This window comes from Aulonocara stuartgranti, assembly GCF_965226115.1.
Source record: "Aulonocara stuartgranti genome assembly, chromosome: 19".
Classification (NCBI taxonomy): Eukaryota; Metazoa; Chordata; class Actinopteri; order Cichliformes; family Cichlidae; genus Aulonocara; species Aulonocara stuartgranti.
In genome coordinates this window covers 22,187,964-22,212,874 of record NC_138955.1, presented here as the reverse complement: position 1 = coordinate 22,212,874, position 24,911 = coordinate 22,187,964, and the positions used below count along the sequence as shown (strand labels likewise).

The following is a 24,911-nucleotide window of genomic DNA, read 5'->3' as shown; positions in this document are numbered from 1 at the left end:
TGTGTCCTTGGGCAAGACACTTCACCTGCCGCCTACTGGTGTTGGCCAGATGGGCCGATGGCGCGATATGGCAGCCTCGCTTCTGCCCCAGGGCAGCTGTGGCTACAACCGTAGCTGCCTCCACCTGTGTGTGAATGTGAGAGTGAATGAATAGTGGAACTGTAAAGCGCTTTGGGTGCCTTGAAAAGCGGTATTAAATGCAATCCATTATTATTATTATTATTATTATTATTAATGTTATTGGTGTAACGATTGATGGTGAGGATGATGATGAAGCTGTATCATCAGGCAGGTTTTCTGCTTCTGAACGCGGTTCAGAAGCAGATGGGTTGAAGTCGAAATGTGGACTACATGTATGAATTTCTTTAATAGAGAATAAAAATGCTGTGATGATAAAGTCTGCGGCCGGTGCCTGTCGAGGCCAATAATGGATTTGGGAGCTGCGGGCAGATTTTAGGTTTTCACCAGTAACGTGAAGTTTGGTTGGTTTTTGTATTTTTCAGTCTTCTGATTGGGCAGATTTTAGAGGTATTGTGAAAACAAAGGGTCAGATTAACTTAAACCTTAGAGGTTTGGATTAAAATGAAGGAAGACTTCATTACCCAAGTGGGATTGTATTTTCTGTGATTTAGTAGAGAAAAGTGATGAAGGTCAGCTGCAGAAGAGGAGGAGGAGGCAGCCAGTAGGGAGCGGCAGTGAGCTGAACACAAGGGCGTGAGGGCAGCTTCTTCTTTTCCTTTTATTAAAACAGAGTCCAAACTGCTTCTTCATCCTCTCATCTGAACTTGCACACTCATGGACACCTCCTCTTCACCTCTGATCTTCATCACATTAGATTTCAGCTCCTTCAGCCTCTCACTGATCAATAATCTGACTCAAGCTGCTCACAGAGTTCTCTCGTGTTTAAGAGCTCCAGATGTTTAAAACAGCTGTGGAGGTGAAGCAGAAGCACAGAGGGAGCATCTGGTTCAAGTCAGGACATGTTTGAGTTCAAAGGTTACTGAGGACGTATGAAGGAGGCAGTGAAGGTGTTACTACTGTGAACCACACGTAGAGGTCACCTGGATCCTGCAGCTCAGGTCGCGTGAAGAACCTGAAGTTTAACAAGTGATGACTTACCTGCACATGGTCAAAACGCTACGAATCCTGTAAATGTGAAAGGATGTCCAAACAAAGCTCTGAAAGTTCAAAACGTTTAAACATACCACCAAATTTAGACATTAAACAGGAAGTAGAGGTGTTACTTTATTCTGCTGGGAGACGCACCTTCCTCCATAAGACTAGAAAGTTGGAAATCTTTTGTGAAACACCCCCTCAACTCGGGTTTCCCGCTTGGGAAGTTGGAGCAGCCCCACAGGAAGTAGAGGTTAGAACTGGGAACCTGTACTTCCGCTGGTGTTTGAGACTCATTAAATAAGCCACAAGCGACTTCTTCAGTTCCTTTGATGAGGGATGCGACTGTTTTCCCCCTGAAAACACGACGTCCAGATGAGCAGAATCTCTTTTCTAGGATTGAATCCTTGAGTGTGCATCAAGCAAAAAAATGTAATTGTTTTTCTGGAACACGCTAACTCCTGAGTGATGTCACTTCGACATCCAAGTTCTGGAATGCGGGAAAGGGCGAAAGCAGATGACAACCGTCTGGTTGTTCAGAGGTTTCAGAAGATGAAGATGATTTTGAGGCCCGTTTCTGTTCCTGTGTGTGTGGTAGGAAGCCCTCCATCACATCATCAGCCTGGGGCTTCACACTGCGCTGGTGGCGTCTTACTTCCTGTGTCTTTGGCGTGTCAGGATGCGGCGATATCCTCTGTTTTGCGTTTGTTGCTTTACAAGCTCTTTGGTCTTTAGTTGGTCCCCTGAGCTGTATCAGTAACAGTAGTTTTCCATAAATCATTTGTCGATTAATTCAGCAGCTTGTAATGTGGAGCGCCACCTGCAGGTAGGAAGTGTTTTTACAGGTAAAGCTGCAACACACTGTCAAAATAAAAGCTCTGCTCAAAGTAGGAATCACAATTTAGATCTAAACAAGGCAAATGTTATAAAATGCCAGCGTGAGCACACACACACAGACACACAGATGCACGCACACACACAGAAACACACAAGCGCTCGTACACACACACACACACACACACACACACACACACACACACACACACACACACACACACACACACACACACAGACACTCCTGCACAGAGAGCAGCAGCTACTTCAGCCTGTTCAAACAAACCAGAGTCTGCAGCCCACCCATCTAACAACAATAAAACTGAGTGTGTGTGTGTGTGCGTGTGTGTGTCCGTGGACCACCCACTCTGCAGATTAAACACTGTTCACACGACTGTCTCCTCCCTCTTGCTCTTCATTCCCTCTCAGCCACACTCAGCCTTTGTCTTCCTCTTCTCTCAATAAATTAAATCTACTGACCATAGTGTGTGTGTGCGTGTGTGTGTCTGTCTGTGTGTGTGTGTGTGTGTGTGTGTGTGTGTGTGTCTGTCTGTGTGTGTCTGCGTGTGTGTCTGCGTGTGTGTGTGTGTGTGTATGTGTGTGTAAGCGTGTCTCTCTCTGTGTGTGTGTGTGTGTGTGTGTGTGTGTGTGTGCCGGGGTCAGCAGATCGTACAGCTGCACCTGGAGTCATCTTCAGGTGATGATAAATGTGTGTGAAGATAATTTCAGTTTGAGTCACATAAAAGTGGTTCATCGCTGTCAACTTAAATATGAAAACATTAAATATATTTAAATGACATCACTTCTTGAGTAGAAGTGGCCTTTTCAACCCTGTGTGCTATAATCAATAATCAATTACCAGCTTCTTGCTGCACTCGTAGTGTTGCAGCTTCCAAGATGAAGGACAGGAAACAGCCAATTGTGACGGAGCTGCAGGATGATTTAGATGACGTCCAGGATTTAATGCAAATAATGAGCATTTACTGATCAGCGCTTAGAGGCCGGAGACTAAAAATCAAAGACAAGAAAACCGGAAGTAAACGGGGGCTATGTAGCTCAAGCAAGAAATTGCTTGAATTAAAAGTGCAGAATAATTAAAATAGTGCGACTGGAGTGAAACATGGATTCTGTTTGTAGGAGAAGCAGATGTTACGCCTGCTGCGGTCAGAGGAAACGGACGCCTGGACCAGATTAACCAAATAAATCTGAGACATTTGCTCCGTTTCTTCCTGAACTGAGAACGAGTGACTGCTATCAGCTGTCCTGTAACAGGAAACAGATCAGGGCGCAGGTGTGCTACCTGCATGGTGTGGACTGTGATTTTACTCAGAACAAAAAGACCTTCAGTTTACTGTGAAAGGCAGTACCTGTTTTAAGAATAATTTTCATGAAAAACATGATCAGGTCACATGACCATGAGGTATTTTCTCTGGTTATTGATCAGTCGATTTCCTCTCTGATCGACAGGAGCGATTTTGTCTCACTTTTATTGATCGCTCGTTTGTTGAAGAGCAGCAGGTTTCCTGCTGATCGATTGATCTCGGAGTGTGTTTGGCTTCATGTTTACTCTGCACGCGTGTGCGTGAGCGTTCCCAGCTCGCCGTGTGTCTCCTCGGCTTAATGTCCGTATCTAAATTCATGTGCGGTGTGGCGGCGGTGTGGTGTCGGCGGGCCGGATCACAAGCGGATTGTGTTGGATTTGAGCTGAAGCCTCTTTAATCATCGTAACACCGTCATTAATATTCATGCAGTCAGCTGGAGCAGCCGACACTCAGCGCTCCAAACTTTCTGCACAAAATGTATTAAAAACAGCTTAAAAAATTAATGGACTTGAGTTTATATTACATGAAGAAAAAGGGGGGGAGGCGGGAGGAGGCGTGTCCCCCCTCTTCGCCTCATTGGTTAATGTAGATTGGCGCTCTGATTGGCTTTTGCTTTTTCCCTTTTTTCTGCAGATTTTCCATCTTTGACGAGACTTCAAAGCGAGCGCGAGGCATGAACGGTCATTTAGAAGGATTTAAGCACATTATCACATCTGTAATTGTACATGAATAATAAGGAGAGCCGGCGGCTCAATTAGCTCTGAGTCCACAAGGAGATCAGAGAGGGGGAGGATGGGGGAGGACGGCAGGAAATGAGAAAAGTTTCAAAGTGAACAAATTATTCAGAAATAACTGAAATTTAGCTGCTTCACACTCAGGAGCAGATAATCGTCCTCCTTACTGATCGGGCCACTCACAGATCTGCAGGAGCAAACATACAAAAGAAAAAAGTGTCAGAAAAATGTTTAAAAGGCAACTAAAAGCAGGCAAAACCAAGAAACTCTCCGGGAAAAGTTTCAGGCTCAAAGGAAGTAACCTGATGTCCTCGACCCCTGGAGAAGATTACAGTCCTCCACCCGAGAAGCTCACAGTGAGAGCTGTGCAGACAGTAGTGGTGTTGGTCAGAGGTCACGAAGGGCCTGATCAGCACCCATCAGAGGGGAAAGCTTCAGTCCTTTCTTGGTTCTGCTGTAAGTCTGATCAGTCTGCAGAGGCTCACAGAAAGAACATCCTGCCACCATCCTCCCGCACTGCTTCTTGCTTCTCCTTGTTCCCAGTACGGGGTCGTGGATGGGTCAGGTGGTCCGTGAGAGGTCTGTGGGCGAGAAAGAGAGGGCAAGGGACATGACAGAGAGAGAGGGTGAGGGACATGACAGACGGGGAGAGAGAGAAAGGGTGAGGGACATGACAGACGGAGAGAGAGGGTGAGGGACATGACAGACGGGGAGAGAGAGAAAGGGTGAGGGACATGACAGACGGAGAGAGAGGGTGAGGGACATGACAGACGGAGAGAGAGGGTGAGGGACATGACAGACGGGGAGAGAGAGAGGGTGAGGGACATGACAGGCGGGGAGAGAGAGAGGGTGAGGGACATGATGTTAATGTGTGTTTACAGCTCTGAGTAATTCATTAGACGGCGTTCGCACAGTCGGTTGTTCGCACAGTCGGTTGTTCGCACAGTCGGTTGTTCGCACAGGCGGTTGTTCGCACAGTCGGTTGTTCGCACAGGCGGGTGTTCGCACAGTCGGTTGTTCGCACAGGCGGGTGTTCGCACAGTCGGTTGTTCGCACAGGTGGGTGTTCGCACAGTCGGTTGTTCGCACTGGTGGGTGTTCGCACAGTCGGTTGTTCGCACAGTCGGTTGTTCGCACAGTCGGTTGTTCGCACAGGTGGGTGTTCGCACAGTCGGTTGTTCGCACAGGCGGGTGTTCGCACAGGCGGGTCTTTGGTGTCTGTCTGCTTTAGCTGTCGCTTCCTTTTTGTCCAGCTAATCCCAGAGTGAACGTGGAGCTGCGACAGCGTCTTCCTGCACTTATCAGAACCCAGCTCATCAGCTCCAACGGGTGAGTGCAGTACCTGTCAGGCTATGGTTGAGGGTGGAGGTGATGTTGGAGGTTAGCTGCAGCTGAATGTTTAGTTTCACCAACAGCCGATTATCTACCTCCATCTCCTCCAATCCCAGCATCCTCCTCTGTCACTCCAGCCCTCTGGATGTCCTCCTCCAACATCCACGTTCCTCGTGAACCTCTGAGCTCTTCCTCTGCTTCTCCTGTCTGCAGCTCCACCTTCATCCTCCACATTAATCCTCCACCATCTCGGTCTCTCTGTCTTTGAGCTGTCCCTGTGATGACTCATTGATCATGTCCGTATCGCGCACGCTGCTGCTGTTTAGAGGTCAGCGAAAGTCACCTCATGTTGTTTCTGATGTTCACAGATCAGAGATCAGCCTGAGCCCCAACCTGAACTACGACCACCACACCTGGTAACATCCACCCCCATCATAGGTACAGTTTTACCTCAGATACGTTGTTTAGTGTTTGTTTTACACTTTTCATGCATTTTGAACTGGAGTGTGATGAATGTGGGCTTCACAGTGTGTTATTGATGGGAGAGTTAGAGCCAACATGAAGTCCCGTCATGCTCTGGGTTCATTCGTATTTGAAGACGTGAGGCAGACGCTGCTGAATGTCGGACCAACAAACTGATCATGATCACTGGGCTCTTTGATTCCTGAACTCTTTGATCAGGAAATGTAAAATATTCACCTGCAAGTGACCTCTTACCTGTCTGTCAGTTCCACAGCACCTGCAGGAGCCGTCGACCTCCTGCTCCCCTCCACCTCCATCCTACAGAAGGTCCGCCTCTCCTTTGTCACCTCCGCCCTGCAGGAAGTCTGTGTCCCCGCTATCCTCCAGTCGCCTGGGAGGTGCAGAAGAGATGGAAGTGGACCTTTCGACCAGCAGAGGTCTTTCTCCTTGGGCAAAGAGCTGTGGAGATACTGCAGATGAAGGTGGCGCACCCGGAGATCCTGCTAGCCCCTCCCTCAGCAGACACCTGGTGACCGCTGTGGACAGGTGAGTGGGAGCAGTGCCGACGATGAGATGTTAGAGCGGGCCCTGCTCTGAAGAGAGTCTGGTGGAAAAGTTTCAGGTTTTTAGCGCTGGAGTTGTGAGAAGTTGTTCAGATGTATTCGAGCTATAGATTATTACACGTGTCAGTAATAACGTGGCCGATATTGGAGCCTCCATGCTGCCGTATTCTCGGTGCTTTTTGAACGGATTAATGTGATATGTTTAGAGCCCCCACACAGTGAGCTTTATTAAAAAGTTTATTGCTTTTCATTAAACTTCCTCTGCTTTCTTTAGATTCTGTCATTTTTCCTGCTTCTTTTGTCTTTTGATGCATTTTGAAATAAATTTGTGGAGCACTTTGAGTTGCATCACTGTTTGAAATGTGAGCTATTAAATTTAGATTTGATTTGATTAGTGGGAGCGAGACCAAAATAGAAAGATAGTAAAAGCAGCGGCTTGATTAGAAGCAGCTGATGTTATAAAGTCAGAAACAGTCAATTACAGAAGACACAGTGAGCCACACTCAGCGTCTTATTTACCCGCTTTATTACGAAGCCACGACGCAGCCTGACCTTTAAGGTAATATGAGAGAATTAGAGGCGAACATCAGCCGCTGCTTATTAAACCTGCTGCTGCTGCAGCGTGCAGCCTCACATCTGATAAAGTGAGGCCACGACCTCCCGTTAAAACACCTGACCTCACTACACACAGGTGAAACACTAATGAAACGCTGAGCCCTGACCAACGAGAGCCTCGCAGAGTGGCGAGCAGCTGCTGAGGAACTTCCGACCATGAGATCGGTAAAAAACAGCCGCTCGGTTTAACGCGCTCCTCGGTGTCGGACAACCAAAAGTTTTGAGATAAACCAAAAGATCTCCAGGTGATGAGCCGATGGTGCACAGATGTACCTGCTCACATGCAGCCCACCAATCCATCGAGAGCAACGTCGAGTCAGCACTAAGCGCGCTTAAAGTGAGATGGCCTTCTAGACTGTGTGGTCTCTGTGGATGAATGTGACGGCTCAGGTGGAGCTCAGCATCCATCCGCAGGAGATCTGCTTTATTACAAACCTGAAGGAGGAGGACAGACGCATTATTTACCCGCCCACTGTTACTGCACTCACCGTCACTGCGATGGACGTCCAGAGGAAGTGGGAACAGGAAACGAAGCAGATGTCTCCGCAGAGCGTCTCATCTTCTCTCTAATCGACACAGAGACGCTCCTGCCGCTGGCCTGGCCGCAGTGACGAAATCCACTCAATCTCACTGAACCAAAACTGCAGCGAGGTGCCGCCGCCGTCAGTTTTGGATGTACACCGCTGCGGGCGCAGCGAGGACATGCTGCCAATAAATGTGTAACACTTCTCTGTTTTTAGTTAATGTTCTCACAGTGTGGAAAATACTAGCTTACCTTCAGTGCAGCACATTTAAAACATGTTAACGAGTGCCGTTACAGATATTTTAATATGGTGTGAAACAGCAGGTACCTGAGAGTGATGTCTCAGAGCGCTGTGTGCGCCGCTGAGGCTTTCAGTCGTCCAACGCCACACGCTGAAGGGGACACCGTTAACACACAGTCAGGCACACAGAAACGTACGCTGAGATTAACAGCAGTACAGGAAGCTAAACTGTGTGTTTTGTGTGTAGATGAGTTTGGTAAACTCGTGTCTTTAAAGAGAAACAAACATCTCCGGGACCTACAGCTCTTTAATCTGTGATTGGTTGTCATTGATGACATCATCTCTGTGCTGCAGCTCTGCATCAGCCCGGCCTCCGAGCACCGACCGAGACAAAAACATCTCGCTGTTACTGAAGGAGCTCGACGCCCTGAGACAGGTCAACAACAAGGTACATACACACACAGGTGTTCCCAACCCCTTACATTATTACTGACTGGGTCTAAACCTCACTCACTGGAGGTTTTTTGCTAAAGTGCATGATGGGAGTTGTAGTCACCTCATATGTTTGGTATCCAGCAGCAGCAGAAGGTGTTTGTGTGTTTGTGTTTCAGCTGCAGCAGCAGCTGGTTCAGAAGGAGAAGGAGCTGCATAGGAGGGAGGTGGAGGAGGAGCTTAGGGAGAAACGGAGGGAGGCCCGAGACTGGGAGAGACCTGCAGGTGAGGAGGGAGAGTGTCACAGTTTACTCTCCTCTTAATCAGATCGGATCCAAACTCGACTTCTTAAATATTTGAATATTTTCCATGCACACTCTCTCACACACACGACTGCATGCGCTAATTAAAACAACAGCAGTGGTAATGAGATGTCAGTTAACGTGGCAGCTGTTAGTTTAACAGAACAGTGTGTGTTTGTGTGTGTTTAACCAGCAATCACACTCACGTGTGATGTTGATTTAACTGAGCTGAGTGTGTCATCTGGTAGGATCATCACAGTAACACAGTGCTCCCTCCACCAGATCACAATAGAAACTTTTTGTTTGGTCCTTTTTTCATCAGCGCCCTCTCTGACCGTTAAGTGAAATCGTCACACACAGTCCGGCCGCCTGTCTGTTGTATGTTCTGTATGTCATGTATATTTTCAGCAGCTGAAAGACCTGCGTGTGTGCTTCACACCTGAGTAACAGCTAACAGAGCAAAGCTCACCTGGAGGTTATGAAGCTCCCAGGGTCAGGCGCATGCAGTGTGGCAGATCTACAGCCGCTCTGGTGATGGTGTAGTCCCATCATTCCCAGTAAAGAGATGGAGTATAAAAATACAGAGAGAGAAGGATCAGGTGGGACCTGACCTGTCCAGAGTAAAAAATTTCCCACCCAGAGAACTGGTGCACTTTAATAACCAGCAGAGTCTCCACTTTAATTTTCTGTGCACCGAGTCTCAGAAGTACTGTGGTCATCTCTGTGTTATTACCCCTGAACACACACATGGCGTGGTAATCATGAGCTCTGCTCTCATTGGTCCATCAATCTGGAGAGACACTGAAAAAAGATTCTGCTTTTACTGAAATTTATCCTCAAACTATCCTCCTCCTCCTGTCTCCTCAGCGGTGTTGGAGGAGGTGCTGGCAGCTCAGAAGGACAGAGATCAGGCTGTGATGTCACGACTCCTGCTGGCCAATGAGGAGAGAGACGAGGCTTTGCTTCGTTTGCATCGACTACAGCAGGCGGCTGAGTAAGTTTCATCATTTCCTGTCAGTTGATTGAAGTTCGTTATCACCTGAGAAGAATTTAAAGCAGCTTTAAAGTTAAAGGGACAACAGTAGAACCCCGTGGACTAACAGTAGAACTCTAACTCTAATCTAATTCTGAGGTTCAACAGTTGAACACTGAGGCCCGACAATAAAACCTTAAAGGACTGACAGTAGAACTCTTAGGGCCAACAGTAGACCAATAGTAGAACCCTGTAGAACTACAGTACAACTCTTGAGAACTAAGAGCAGAACCCTGTTGACGGCCTGACACCCTGGCTGAAGCCACATGTGTGGATAAGAGGCCTCCACCTCGGGTGGTGCTGAAGCGGATATGTCGGGATGTTTGGGGCGCTGGAGGCAGACAGAGTTCTGGCTGTTCTGATCACAGCGATCAATAACGCGGGGGTTCTGTAATGATTAATAAGAGGAACCGTGGATGTTGCGAGGTTTGTGTCGGCTCTGTTTGTTGCATAAACAGAGCGGCTGTCGTCTCCTCTGAGGAGAATCTGTTTGTTCTTTTATTTACATGTGAAACATGTTTGCTGTGCTGACGGAGGAGCAACCTGCTGCTCCTCCTCCTCATTATGCACCTCCTCAGTCCTGTTAAGGGCTGTGAAATGAGCTCTCGTCGTCTTGGAGGAGCAGCCAAATAGAGCAGAAAATCTAATTAGAGATAATATCCCCCCTCATCCTGCTCCCCTGTCCTCCCTTGCCCCCCACCTCCTCCCCCCCAGGATGAGAGGGTAATTGATATTGGAGGCCACAATCCTTTTTATGAGGGACAGAATATGGAGGAGCATGTTCCATCTGTCAGGACTCAGGTGTGTGTGTGTGTGTGTGTGTGTGTGTGTGTGTGTGTGTGCATGAATAATGTGATTATGGTGCAGTCAAACAGAAATGGGCTTCGGCTGAGGCCTCGGACGGCGCTCAGCGACCTGACCGCCGCCTGATCAATTTGACGTGAAACAGGCACGGTCCCTGAACCTGTGGATGAAGATGGACGCCGGGTCCTGACCCTCAGGTCCGAAGCAGGCCTCTCTCAGACGTCTGGGACGTTTCTCAGAAATATTCTGTGAAGTGATAAATTCTCTTTCTCATCTGATCCTACTAATGGCGGCGGCGGGGTGTTTCTGTCGAGGCGAGCTGTGTGGGAGTGTTAATGACGGGGAGCGAGCCGAGCCGGGCTGAGCCGGGCTCGATGGGCTGTAAGCAGGGTGTTAGAGGAGCTTTATTGGAGGCGGCCGGTCTTTCATTACCTGCTGCTCCCCGCGGAACGAGCGGCTCGGCCACCTTATTACAGTTTATTACAGAAAACAGCAGCCGGCTAAATGAAAGAGCTTCCCAGGAGGAGAGCGCGGATCAGCTAGTTACCAGCTGCACGTCCACCGTCAGGCTGAGAGCGAGCACGAAGCTCCGCCCAACCCACGCCCTCGCAGCCTCACAACGAAGACAGCAGATTTCAGGTGGGCTTTGGGGAGCGAGGACCAAATTACTGCCCAGCTGCAGGAGCTCGGGTCATCTCACAGGCTGCGGCGGCTTTAATTTGGTCAGCGGCGGGAAAACACGGGGGCCGCCAGCCTTACAGGGCCCGATTACAGGCCGCTTCAGCCCCCTCAGCTGCTCCTCACACGCTGTTTTATTTAAGACTCACTGCACAGAAATGAACTCGGGACTACCTGAACACCGAAATCACATTTCATAAAGAGAGGCAGAGAAAAGGAAATATTGTGTTTCAGAGATGGAGGCAGAGCGCCCTGAAACCTTTCCGTGTTCAGAGAGCCAGAAACATCCAGCTTCAGGAGGCTTACATCCAGGGTCCGCTGAACTAACCCTAACCCTGCAGGAGCATTGAGCTCTGCCGGTTCTCACCAGTCCGGCTGTCACAATAAGACTTTGGATCTTGTGGCTTCTCCACCAACGCTGCCCTGTCCTGCAGGGTCAGATTTCCAGTTTAGAGACCAAAAGCTAAAAACTAAACAGATGTAGAAGGCGATCATTAACTCATTAACCAAATAAGTAACCACGTGTTACATTAAAACTACTCGTTAAGGTTTAGGGTGGTGGCTTGGATGAACACATGCCCTCGAACCCTGATGAAGTTAGTCAGCTGAGCGACTCAGGTGGTCTTCTGAGGATGAACAAGTGTGTTCAGGATCATCTGCAGCTGTTTCCACATGTTCCGTGTTCTGGGACAGCGTTGTTGTCCTGCCGTCTCCTCCACTTTAGTCCAACCAGCCTTCCTGTGGTTCTGTCTCTCCACCCGTTACCTGAGAGGATGGGCACTCTTTGCTCCTCCTGCTCCACCCGTTAGTTTCACGGTTGCTGTATGACGGCGAGTTTAGAGACATATGAACTTTTCTCATCATGATAGAAATCAGCGAGCTCTGACTCGACTCTAATGGCAGCCAGAGAGACCAAAACACTGATGCTCAGTTTTTTTCTCTCAAACTAAAATTAAATCTGCTAAAAATGTTGGGCTGACCTGTTCATAGGAGCTCAGGGCTTCACCTGCCGCTGAGACTTAGCACCGCTTAGTCTAACATGTGTCCATCTGTGTGTTGTCAGGTCAGAGTGCTTCCACCTGGACGATGGCGATCAGGTAAACGCTGGCGGCGTGTTGATGACCGCAGGTTCTTGTGGTTGTCTGAGGTTCTGATCGGTTTCCTTCCGTGTGCGTTTTAGGATGTGGATGAGCTCCTGCGGCACATCTGTGACGCCGACTCCGTCCAGGAAATCGAGCAGTTCGGCTCAGTTCTGGTCCAGCGTCTTTGGTTGGCACGGCAACGGCGAAGTGACATCACAGCTCAGGAGATGAAGGCCGTGATGGAGGAGAGGGACAGCTCTACCGCCAAGGTGAGTCTGTTTACCTGTGTGCTCCGAGAGAGTGGGCGAACACCTGTGTTTGTCATCCGTTCACAAAAGAGGCGCACCGATCAGACTTATTGATCAGAGGTGAAGGTCTGGCAGCTCGCAGACGATTTCTCAGCATCGACTCCTCCGCTGTGAGTGGACACAAGCAGACGTAAAGTAAGACTCTGTTAGCGCAGGTGTGTTCTTACAGGTGTGTCACAGACCAGAGTGGAGTTACTTCCCTCTGCTCAATCCGAGCTGAATGTTTTATACGATTCGAGCTGCTGAAATAAACCACGTGACCACAACAGAGTCAGCCAACGCAGGATTTTAATGACTCGGGCCAGACTGGACCCAGTTCTGGTTTGGCAGGTCATCCAGACTGACGTGATGATCCTGAGTGCACCGTGAGGGTCTTCACGAGAAATTCCCGCTTATTAATAAGAACAGACTCTTAAGAGCAGTCATGTGACCCTGCAGGGTCTCCTCCCTGTGCCATAAATCTGGGTGGTCATGTGACAAACGCGAGCTGCAGGTTTCTCTACGTCATCGTGTTCTGACAGCAGCGTTGCTAAGCGGCGTGTTTAACCCGGTTGCCCGGGTTACGGTGCTCAGACCTCAAATATTTGAGTTTGAATGTGAACGAGAATATTTAGAATGCGGTGAAAACAGAGACACAAATATTGACAGCAGACTGAGACGAGCCGACACGCTGTTTGCTGAACACCTGCTGTTTACTCACCTGTGTGTGTGTTAGGGCTGCCACAAACGATTATTTTGATAGTCGACTAGTCACCGATTATTTTTGCGATTAGTCGACTAATCAGATCATCATCCATTGGACGTAAAACTACAGCTTATTGCACCAGCAGCATCTGCTCTCATATAACTATCATTAGCTTACAGCTTTAAGTGTTTAAGGTCTGTGCTAACTAAAAATAAAGACAAGATGATAGTTTATTAAATTTTAATGAAATTTGCAGATTGTTTCGGTGAAGTTTAATAAACTCCTTGCTATCTAAAATATAACAGGACACTGGAGTATATTCTGGAGCATCTCACACTTCTGATAATCAGTTGTCTGCTTGACGTTTATTCAGCTGTGTAAAAACTATAACTTTAATCTCAGACAAACTGATTTACTCAGGAACAAATAAAATACAAAAAAAAAAGCCAAACAATAACATTTTAAGTTATCTAAGTGACTCATATATATTTAACCTGAGTAGCGAAAGACGGCGGTGGGTTTGAAAACGATTTGCGGGGAGTCCGGTGTTCTCACGGCGCTAGTGAGCCTAGCCCCCGGCTCGCTAACGAGCTAGTGGGTAACAGATGTCTCCGAAAACGTCGGAGCGCTTTTGAAAATATGTGGTGTCCTGATAAACTGAGCAGATATTTGAGGTTTACACAGCTACATTCTCGCCTGAAAATATGTTAAACGTTTATTCTGTGACCCAGAAAGAATAATAAGAGTAACATTAAAACTAACTAGCTGCCGCCATTGTTGGAAACTGCGCTGGGCCGCGCTATGAATTCTGGGACACAGCTGCTCCTTCTTCTTCTTCTTCGGGGTTTAGCGGTAGCTGACATCCTTGTACATGCAATGCTGCCATCTTCTGTTTCAGTCCGTTATTACACTCTTAAATCCTGCCACTTATTCCTGCGTCTTTTGTGATCTTACAAAGCTTCAAACGACGCGTCGACTATTAAATCAGTCGTCGACGATTTTGATAGTCGACGTAATTGTGACTAGTCGACAAATCGTGGCAGCCCTAGTGTGTGTGTGTGTGTGTGTGTGTGTGTGTGTGTGTGTGTGTGTGTGTGGCTTACAGACCACCTCTGATGGACACACTGATATTAAAATGAGCCACACAGGTAGACTGCAGGTGTGTTCCCTCCCCACACTACACACTCCTGCTCACACCTGGGTGACATCTCCTCTTCTCCTGGTGTGGAGGTTAACATCAGGCAACAGCTGGACAGAGTCATACTCCCTGTCCCTTTGTGTATTTATATCCTTGTGGTCCCCTAAGGCAGCGGTCCCTAACCCCCGGGCCTCGGACCGGTACCGGTCCGTCAGTCGTTTGGTACCGGGCCGCGAGAGTTGAGGCTCAGGTGTGAAATGTATATTTTTCAGGGTTTTTATCGGTTTTCAGCGTTATTTTGTTATCGTTTTTATCGTTAACTCGGTTTTCCTGGGTCTTTTCACGTGTGTTATGAATAAATCTTCTTTTTTTCGGTACCGGTACTAGTTTTATTTTGTTGTATTTATCCGCGACACCTTAAAGGCCGGTCCGTGAAAATATTGTCGGGCATAAACCGGTCCGTGGCGCAAAAAAGGTTGGAGACTGCTGCCCCCAAGGTATGGTAATCTTCCAGTTTTTGGTCCCCACAAAGATGTTAATACCCGTACACACACACACACACTGCCTTACACACACATTCATCAACTAGTGATCATTTCTTGTCACGTTTCCTGATTGGCTGCTTCAGCCATCATTGTGTACAGTCTTCTGAAGTCATGGTGGCCAAATGGCGGGAACATTGTTTTACAGGCCATCTCTGCTGTTATTGACATTGACCAAGCAGTCCCAATGGGGGCGGGGTCTTTAAACGATCGTTCTCGTGATGTCAGAGCAAGCACAGAAACTCAGAGCATCTCTGTAAATGTTTGTATTTTCTCACTGTGACCTTTGAACCTGGCTTTGACGGTGAGCCGCCTGTGCGTAGATGATGTTGTATCACATTCAGAGGCTTCCCTTCAGATTTGCCAGTTTGAGTCAGACTTGGTAAATAATCAATCAGAACAACTGATTGGGGGCTGATTACGGGCATCAGAGTTTGGACTTTTACTTTGAAAAGGTGTTCCTGCGGTCTCTGGCTGTGATTATTATCGGCGCTCAGTTCACAGAGTTTATTACAGGACCCACAGAGAATTATTACCCACAATGCACCCAGACTCATAAACCGGTCTCTGTGGGGGGGGAGAGAACGGGGCAATCCAAGGGGGGCTCGGAAAGCAGGATCGGCGCTGCCAGCATGCCGCGTGCGGGTGGCGGGCTCAGAAGCTCCACCCCCTCCTGATTTGCTCGCAGATCTGAAAAACCTTTATCTGTTCATCTGACAGACTGTGGTCACCATGGGAACAGGCCTGCAGCAGCACAGCTGAGCTCTAGTAACCATGGCAACTGCCGTCAGGAAAGCAGAGGAGTGATGAGACCTGATGAAGATGGAAGGAAGTGGCAAATTTTGGAGTAGAAGAAGGAAAGTGTCCGTACTAACAGGATCCAGAACTCTGCACCTGTTCAGGTGTGCAGCACTCAGCAACAATAGGAGCACAGCTTCACCTGACGGGGCAGTAACTTTTACAGTCTCCAGGTGTCACTTGTGTCACTGGCTCTGCTCATACTTGCTGTCAACACGACGGCATACTGAGTCACCTGACGTCTGATTGCTGATGTCAGCGCGGTGATGACACGTTAAATGCTCTTCTTTGAATCTTTTACACATGTGAACAGGCTGGGTCAGAGCACCTAGTGGACATTAGTGGAACTGCAGGTCCTGACGTCTCCCTGCACATCTCCATGTTTTCCTCTCCTGGCTGCTCTGCGCTCACAGTGTTTATGATCTCCTTCAAACCTTCACCTCTGCTGGCTCCGCCCCATGCGGCCTCGCATCTTAAGCCTCTCACACCTCCACTCTGCCTCCATTAACCCCCCCCCCAAACTTGCCACCGTATCAGCATCACTTCAGCATCACCTGGGCTACTGCCGCTAACCCCCAACAATATCAGTGCTCCGCCATCTTTTAACACCCCGCCCCTCTGCGTTAACACCACCCCTCCACAGTAACACCATAATCCCGCCCTCATTCTGCTGCTGCGTCGCGGTGAAATATGTTTCAAATGCCGCTGTAATCCTTGCAGGAGAAGAAGAAGAGAGTGCACTCCACGCTGGAGGATCACCCCAACCCCCCCCCCCCCCCCCTTCCCGCCACCGCTCCCTCTACTCATCTCTCAGGGATTATCTCCCCCTGCAGCCAAGGCTTCTGGGAAATATTAGAAAAGAGGGAGGGGAAGAGAGGAGAGAGTTGTCCCTGAGCGCGCTCAGTCAGTGTGTGCTCCTCTCCCTCTCAGAGGGAAGCTGCAGCTTCTTATTGAGCTAATATCAGGTAATTACAACATTATTAGAACATTATTACAGCATTATTAAAGCTCAGCCGGCGCTGCCATACACTGAGGCGGTGTGATTTCCACAGGCAGACCTTCGTTCCTCACTTACTGACAGAAACAGCTGGAGACAGCTGTGCCCGACGGATTACACCCAAACGCAACAAATCTGAGTTTAACTGGCTGATTTTACTTCAATGTAATAGAAACAATGATGATGGTCATCCTGATGGTCATTGTGATGGTGATGATTGTGATGATAATGATGGTGATGATGATGTTGATGATGGTGATGTGATGGTAGAGCTGGGCGATATGAGATTTTTTCATATCACGATATGTTTTTTTCATTTCAGGCGATAACGATATCTATCACGATATAAGCCAAATAACTATATTTGTAAGATTTAAATGTGCCGTTGCTCACAAGTAAAATGTGAAATAATCAGCAGCTTGTTTTTATTTAAATATTTATTTCCCATAATAAGTTCAACAGGGTAGATGTACTTAAGGAACATGAGACTTTTTCAGATAAATAAAGGCAAATATTGCAAACTACACAAAAGGCAGCCGCTAAAGCGTTTAAGTTTCAAAATAGAACAAACGAAACAGACTAAATTGTCAATTCCACTTAGAAACAAAATATTAATTCTAAAAATAAATCTTAGTTTGTTTTACAGAAGAACAGACAAAACTGACTAACTTTTGTCAATATCAAATAAACTGAGAACTAAAAGGAAATTCTCAATCTCTCCTTGTTGTATAGCTTAGCTTTTCAAACAGTTTTAACAGTTACTTTAGTCTGACAAAAGCCGAATGACGAATTAGCGCTTCCAGTCAGAGACTGAGGCTACGTCCACACGTACACGGGTATTTTTGAAAACAGAGATTTTCCGTTTTCATTTTAAAAAATAATCCCGTCCACACATAAAGGCAGAAATGAAGGAAAACGCTGCTATGAATATGCCAAAGCAGCAGGTGGAGCTAGATTCCTAACCCTGCAGAAATGTTGGCCAATCAGAAGTCTAGAAGCCTCGGTGGGAAAAAGTAAACAAAGCTGGGGCATAGAAACAGAACTGAGTCGTATGTGTGGAGGGACAGTAACTGTGTGTATATGTAAGCATTTAAACACTGCAGAGAGTAGAATTAACAGTATTGTAGAAATTCATTTCACCGAAACAATAACGTGGCGCGCAGTGTGACGCATGCACCAGTTTATTGTATTTCCAGACTTGCTTTCGGCACAATTTACAGTGCACGCTACTCTGTTTTTTGTCAGACTTGAAATAGCCGAAATACCTTCACACTACGGAACTTCTATGGCTCTTCCGTTCGACAATCTCTCCGGCATTGGAACCATCATCTGTTTTCTCTTCGGTCACGCTCGGTTGATTTTTTTTAGTCGGCACACTCATTTCCTCCATTACGCACTGGCTGCTTCCCAAACAAACACATGTGTGGCTTGGCACTTGTGCTGTACGTAACAAGTCACGCGACGTGACGCTGCGGCTGTGATTGGTTCGGCTCTGCGCTACTTAATTTGGATTGGCTGACCTTTTTTTTTTTTTTTTTTTTTTTTAAGAGGACAAGAGCGGCGAAGTCTATCGCGATAGTTTAATTTCTCTATCGAGTAAAAGTTATATCGCGATACATATCGTTATCGTTCTATCGCCCAGCTCTATGTGATGGTGATGATGGTGATGGCGGTGATGATGGCGATGATGGCGGTGATGGTGATGTGATTGTGATGATAATGATGGTGACTAGGGCTGCTCGATTATGGCAAAAATGATAATCACGATTATTTTCACTGAAATTGAGATCTCGATTATATGACGATATTTATTTAACCCTTTAAGACCTACCATAGAACCAAGTCCGCCAGAGCTTATATTATTTTTTTTACATGTTGTAGTGCCATTTGTGGGAGCATTTCAAGTTGCTATACAACTGTTATAGCCCATATTTTAATAATATGTATGCATTAAGTCCATAGTAACTACATTAATTGCAAACAAGTGCAATAAACTACAAAAAAATTGAAAATCGTTTTTGTTTTTTTTACATATATTTCTTCTTGGAGAAATTTAAGAGGTTTATCCCTCAAAACTTTAAATACAAAAAAGTTGCAAAAAATAGTTTACAACAACAGGAAATTTATTTTGAGTGTCTTCATAGTTTTATTTTGGAGATACACCAATTTTTATATACTGCAGGAAAAACAAAAAAACAATCCTATGATGCAAATTTGCAAAGAAAACAGCAGGTGCATCAAAATAAACTATTTCCAGCAGTGCAAACATCCCAGAAACTATTCAGAAAAGTCAAACATGACCAGTATCGGCTTTTAAGGCCTACAAGTAAAAAACTACATTTTCCGCGAAAATGACGTCACTTCTGGTTTCGGCCAGGAAATGGCGGACATGTGATAGTTCGAGCTGACGTCTGTTTCACTGTGGGAAGTGTTACGAACAGCTGATTGGATCGGCAAAGCTGTTTCTGTTTTTGTTCCTGCAAGCGCTTTTTATGCAATTTTTGCAAAGCTATATGTGGAAGGAAACCGTGACCGAGGACAAGCTGATGGCATCAGATGTAAGTACAACTCCTCCGGTTTCATATGCAAAACAAATTATTGCACTAGCTTACATGGTTCAGGTTCTACAGGGATTTAAAAAGGTTACACAAAACGGATCGTGCTGGTCTGACCGGCTTTAAAGGGTTAACAATGACTTTAAAAAATAATATAAAATAGTGTGCAACACCACTGAAGTTTTTTTTTTACCTCTCTTTTCAACCAACGGCAGTCACTCTCCTCTCCAAATAACTTCTGCTTAGCTTTCCGAGCTTCCCTCGGGTCCTCTTAATCAGCGGTCTCCAACCTTTTTTGCGCCACGGACGGTTTATGCCCGACAATATTTTCACGGACCGGCCTTCAAGGTGTCGCGGATAAATGAGGGAGGGGCTAATAATCGGCTCAGACATTTTTAATGATCGTTGAAAGCCCAGATCGTAATCGTGATTAAAATTCGATTAATTGAGCAGCCCTAATGGTGACGATTGTGATGATAATGATGGTGATGATTTTGATGGTCATAGTGGTGATGATGATGGTGATGGTGATGTGATGGTGACGATTGTGATTGTCATGGTGGTTTTGATGGCGATGTGATTGTGATGATTGTGATGGTCATGGTGGTTGTGATTGTGATGTGATTGTGATGGTGATGATTATGATGGTCGTGATGATGATGGTTGTGATGGTCATGATGGTGATGGCGGTGATGATTGTGATGGTGATGTGATGGTGATGATTATGATGGTCATGGTGGTGATGAAGATGGTGGTTGAGATGGTTGTTACGCCTTTAGTCTAGGCGTGTAGAGAAGCACATAAGGTTGAGAGAAGGAGGAGAGAGAAGCAAGCACCCGCCCTGGTTCCCAAACCAAACAGCCGAAACCAGCTATGGGTGAAAAAGGTGATTTTATTCAATGTCAGGAAGCGTAGCTCCAGGGTGAACCCAGGCCAAAATAATAAACAAAACCAACTAAGTCCCGCCAGAGAAGATAAGATAAGATAGAACTTTATTTTTATTTTTATTTTATTTTTTTAAGAGAAAACTAACTAAACCCTAAGAAAGAAACAAAACAAACAAATGACAATACTATCTAGGGCTGCACGATTTTGCATAAAATGAGAATCACGATTTTTTGGCTTAGAATTGAGATCACGATTCTCTCACGATTTTCTTTTCCAGTATAAATATTTATTGCACTTATTAACTGCACATCAACTTCGTAACAGTTGAGACCGAACATAAAAACAATAAATAAACATTAAAAACAACAAATGTCTCACGTTTTGTTGTCGCCGCTAAATGTTGTACTGCTTGAAATTCCGTCTCCACCGTTGCTCGACACTGCGTGTATAGAGCAGGTAGTGCAACAATAGAAAAATAGGACAGCACTGTGTAGCGTTTGTCTAGGGTGTTGATCATTTTCCTAAATCCCTCGTTTTGCACCGTGTTGATGGGAGCCATATCTTTGGTCAGGTGATAAGTGATAGCCTCCGTAATTTCTTTGAGTTCGACGTGTATAGGGAAGCGCTGTATAAGGTTCCCATTATTGATGTTTGGGTGGTTGACCGGGACGGATTTTCTCCTGTCACTTTCTCGTCATCCCTGACGTGCTCTCCGTTGTTTTTTCCCTGCTAATTTTAGCATCACGCGGCACAGCTTCTGTATCACGTGGTATAAGGCTCTGCCCTTGTCATTTGTTGAGCAGGAAGAGTGAGCGCTTGTTTTCATGCAGAGTACGTCCCGGATCAAAATGCGGTACAGTCGTCGTCGTTTTTTTGTTTTGTTTTTTGTTTTTTTGTTTTTTTTTAATCGTTGTCATTTGGAAATGAGATCGCACATAAGTATGAATCGAGATCGCGATTTTCTAACGATTAATCGTGTAGCCCTAATACTATCCCTCGCTTCCTAGCCCAGAAATAGGAGAAAACATGTTAACTTGTTATTTTCTGTTATATCGCGAGAGTGCTGTTGCCCGTGAAGTGTTGTTGTTGTTTGTATGTAAAATGGCGGAACGAATAAAGCGCTGGGAATCGGAGTACGACGTTGTGTCTTTTGAGTTAACATTGGTAGCAGAGGATGGTTTCAAATTACAAAGTACCACCAAAGCTTGATGAAGCCAGGCCATACGAGTGCTGGAAGAATGAAGTCAATATCTGGAGACAAGTTACGGAGCTGGATAAAAAGAAACAGGCACTCGCGGTGGCGCTGGGGCTCGAGGGAAGAGCCAGAGAAACGCGGAAGATTTGGACAAAGATGACTTGCAAAACTTGACGCGGTGTTTCAGAGAGAAGAGAAAGATCGCGCTTATGAAGCCTACTCGTGTTTTGACTGCATTGCAAAGAACCACAGCGTGTCCATGGCAGACTACATTATAGACTTTGAACAGCGTTATAACCGGATGAAAAAGTACAACATGACGCTGCCTGATGCTGTGCTAGCATTTAAGCTTCTAGATACAGCTTGTCTTGATGAGGAAAGTCGACAGTGTGCACGGACTTAACGTTTGCGTCTATGAAGTCTGCACTGAAACGGATTTTCGGAGGGAAAGTAACCGGAGTTTTCAGCGGAATTCAACTGAACCAAGATGCAGTTTTCCTTACGGAACAAAGAGGTCCCAAATACAAACGAAACAACGGTACTTCGTCGCGGAGTGGACAGCGACAACCACTACAAGGTACCAACCCACTTGACAAGTTTGGCAAGCGAACAAGATGTGCTATTTGTCAGAGCACTTACCACTGGGAGAAAGACTGTCCTCATCATAATGGTGACCAAGTAAAGCTAACTGAAGATGGGAAAGTGGAGGAGTGTAACATTACTTTGTACTAGAGATGGCACGATACCACTTTTTTATGTCCGATACCGATACTGATATCATAAATTTGGATATCTGCCGATACCGATATGAATCCGATATAGTGTGTTTTAATCAACAAAACTGTTTTTTTTAAATATCTTGCTGCATTTTGTATAAGTTCATACTCAAGTTTAAAACAACAACTACACTAAAGCTATTCTGTTATACCTGTATGCAAAAAAAAATGTTTCATAGTTCAGCAATACTGATCAATCTAATAAACTCAAACCTACACCATCCTCCCTATTCTGGTATTTTAAAGAGTACTTAGCGTAAATATTAAGCAACCTAACTAATAGGGTTCCAACTCCCAGCAACAACAAAAATAAATAAATAAAAAATAGGGAACCACCCCTCACGCTCCACCTCATGATGCTTAATCAACGTAATCAACCTTAATTTGATGCAGTGTGAAAAAAAAATGCACAGAAATCAATTATTTTTCAAGAAATATTAAATAGATTCAACATCTTTCTTCAACAAAATTGCAGACTGCACAGATGGTACCTTCCCAAAGGAAAAAGTACTATAGCTTACTAGGGTATATATATTAGACTTAATAGTCACTATATACAGTAATTGACTTCTATTCATTTTACATCAAATTAAAACTTTGGGTGTCAGATAATTATTTATTAAAAGCTAGACATTTTAAATGAGAATAAGAAAGAAAAGTATGTCTTTGTGCCCCCTTTTCCCTGTTAATGCCCTATCGGCCCCCCTGGCTAAACTTTGCTAGATCCGCCCCTGCACAGTTACCAGCGTCAGCTACGTAGAAAAAGATCCTGGTGTAGAAATTAATATTAAATACATTCTAACAACAGCTGATCAAGCTTAAATGTGCTGCTGTTGTTTATCCACTGGTTTCCTCTTTCTGGTGCAAAGTGGGCCAAAAACAAACAAGAGAGACGGACTCGCGACAGAAAAGCCGATCAGCTGATCATTAAGCAGTTTCATGATTGAAGTAGCAGCAAGAAGAGGCAGTCGCTCCATATATCGTTTGTTAAGCTTAACGCAGGAATGCTTTACATTCAGAGATGGACTTACACACTTGCTTTACTTCTCTCGGGATAACTTTGTCGGAGATGAAATGCCGGGTTGCTAGCGAAGCTCCAAATGCTATCCAGACCACCGACAGGTCCCGCATGCCACAGCCGCTCTATCACGTGATGCATACTGCTCCGACGTGCTAACGTTCTGAGGTGAGTTACGGCGTGTTGCAAGTTTTGTGAGGTGCTTTCGTGATATTTAATGGATCGGATTACATTTTTTATTTTTCTCCGATATCCGATCCAGTAATTTAGGTCGATACCGATACGTAATATCGGATCGGTCCATCTCTACTTTGTACACTAAAGCCAGACTCTGAAATCTTGCTGACTGAGGCACTGGGGTCAGCCATTATTGATACTGCATGTACACGTACAGTTTGTGGTCAGAAGTGGCTAGATAGTTACATGCGTGACCTGCCCGCGAAGTGTTGTTGTTGTTTGTATGTAAAATGGCGGAACGAATAAAGCGCTGGGAATGAGAGTACGACGTCGTGTCTTTTGAGTTAACAAAACAGTTCAAAAGAAAAGGCAGCTCACCCCTTCAGCAGCTCACCCCTTCAGCAGCTCACCCCTTCAGCCTATGCATAAGTATAAACTCAGTGCTTATGCATAAGCACTGAGTTTATACCCGCAGGTGGCGGCTCTCACAGAGCACGCTTACACAGATACAAAGTAACCCAAAAAGTTGGAGTCCAGGTCCGCGTCTGCTGTCAAAGCTGCTCGCTTGCTTCTCTCTCCCTCCTGGCAGCTGTCAGAGCGGGTTTTTGAACGCAGTCACCACGGTCCAATCAGCAGCTCTCTGCTCTTCATTAGGGGAAGGACCTGCAGAGAGACACAGTAAAGAGAAACACAGCAGCTCACACAGACTTTTTATGGCCACAGGTCGTAACAATGATGATGATTGTGGTGGTCATCGTGGTTGTGATGGTGATGTGATTGTAACCGTGGTGATATCCTGTGGCTGTGACATCAGCGTGCAATGCATTTGAATGTTGTTGCAGTCCTGAGGGAATTTAAACACTTTGGTAAAGGCCTTATTTTCTCTCCATGAGCTCCACGCTCATTGAGTGGTAAAAGTCACAGGTGAAACCCGTCTGTGATTCTGTTTAACGCCTGCAACTGGAGGCGGAGTTTCAGGCGTCTGTCTCGCCTGCTTCCTCTCACCTGTTTCCTGATTTTCTGACACCAGAATCTTACATAACCGTGACGACCAATCAGAGCTGCTCTGACAGCTGCGGCCTAAGGTTGGCCTAAGTGCTGACCTCTGACCTCTGTGACCCCTAAGGCTTCTGTCCTAAAACGTCTGCAGGCAGCATTCAGGGCTGAAAAACTCCACCATCAGTCAGACAGAAGCTGAGGTGTTCAGCTCGAATGATCACGTGTTTTCAGCGTGTCAGTGGATCAATATATGAGGAAACTGTAAAAACATGATTCTACACTTCGGACTGCTGAAAGAGCCGAGTGCCCACAGCTCAGCTCATTGATTAGGATCAATTGCTGAATGACTGATTATAGATATGAGTTAAAATGTGCGTTTGCAGATTGGTCCGATCAGTAACTGCAGATTAACTCTGTCCCTGTCTGCGTGCAGTGGAAACGCCTGGAACAAGAGAGAGAGCAGCAGGCAAGCGAGGTAAACACACACACACACACACACACACACACACACACACACACACACCCCTGGTCAATATTTGGATGTTTGCCTACAATAACACTATTTTTAACACTTCAGTACCATTACCTCTTAAAGTATTCTTTCTTCTAGCTCCTTTCACACTAAAAGTGACAAAGTGTGAAGCAAGGAAAGACACATCATCAAAGTTTATCAGTCAGAATAAACTAGATCATTGATTTTTTTAAATTTAATCAAAGAAATTACATTTTTAAGTTGAGCAGTTATTGATTTTTTAGGAGGTCCTTT

General features: G+C 45.9%; 1 protein-coding gene across 1 annotated transcript in view; it reads left to right on the top strand.

The window, feature by feature from the left end:
* The first annotated feature begins 6,197 nt into the window (after nt 1-6,197).
* The window catches only part of mipol1 (mirror-image polydactyly 1), a 32,274-nt gene continuing 13,560 nt past the window's right edge, over nt 6,198-24,911 (top strand). Inside the window, exons 1-7 of the mRNA XM_082515976.1 lie at nt 6,198-6,342; nt 8,093-8,186; nt 8,350-8,455; nt 9,340-9,466; nt 12,051-12,084; nt 12,168-12,338; nt 24,579-24,620. Of these exons, the coding sequence (XP_082372102.1) occupies nt 6,206-6,342; nt 8,093-8,186; nt 8,350-8,455; nt 9,340-9,466; nt 12,051-12,084; nt 12,168-12,338; nt 24,579-24,620 (711 nt within the window). The 5' untranslated portion in view covers nt 6,198-6,205. The remainder of the gene's footprint in view (nt 6,343-8,092; nt 8,187-8,349; nt 8,456-9,339; nt 9,467-12,050; nt 12,085-12,167; nt 12,339-24,578; nt 24,621-24,911) is intronic.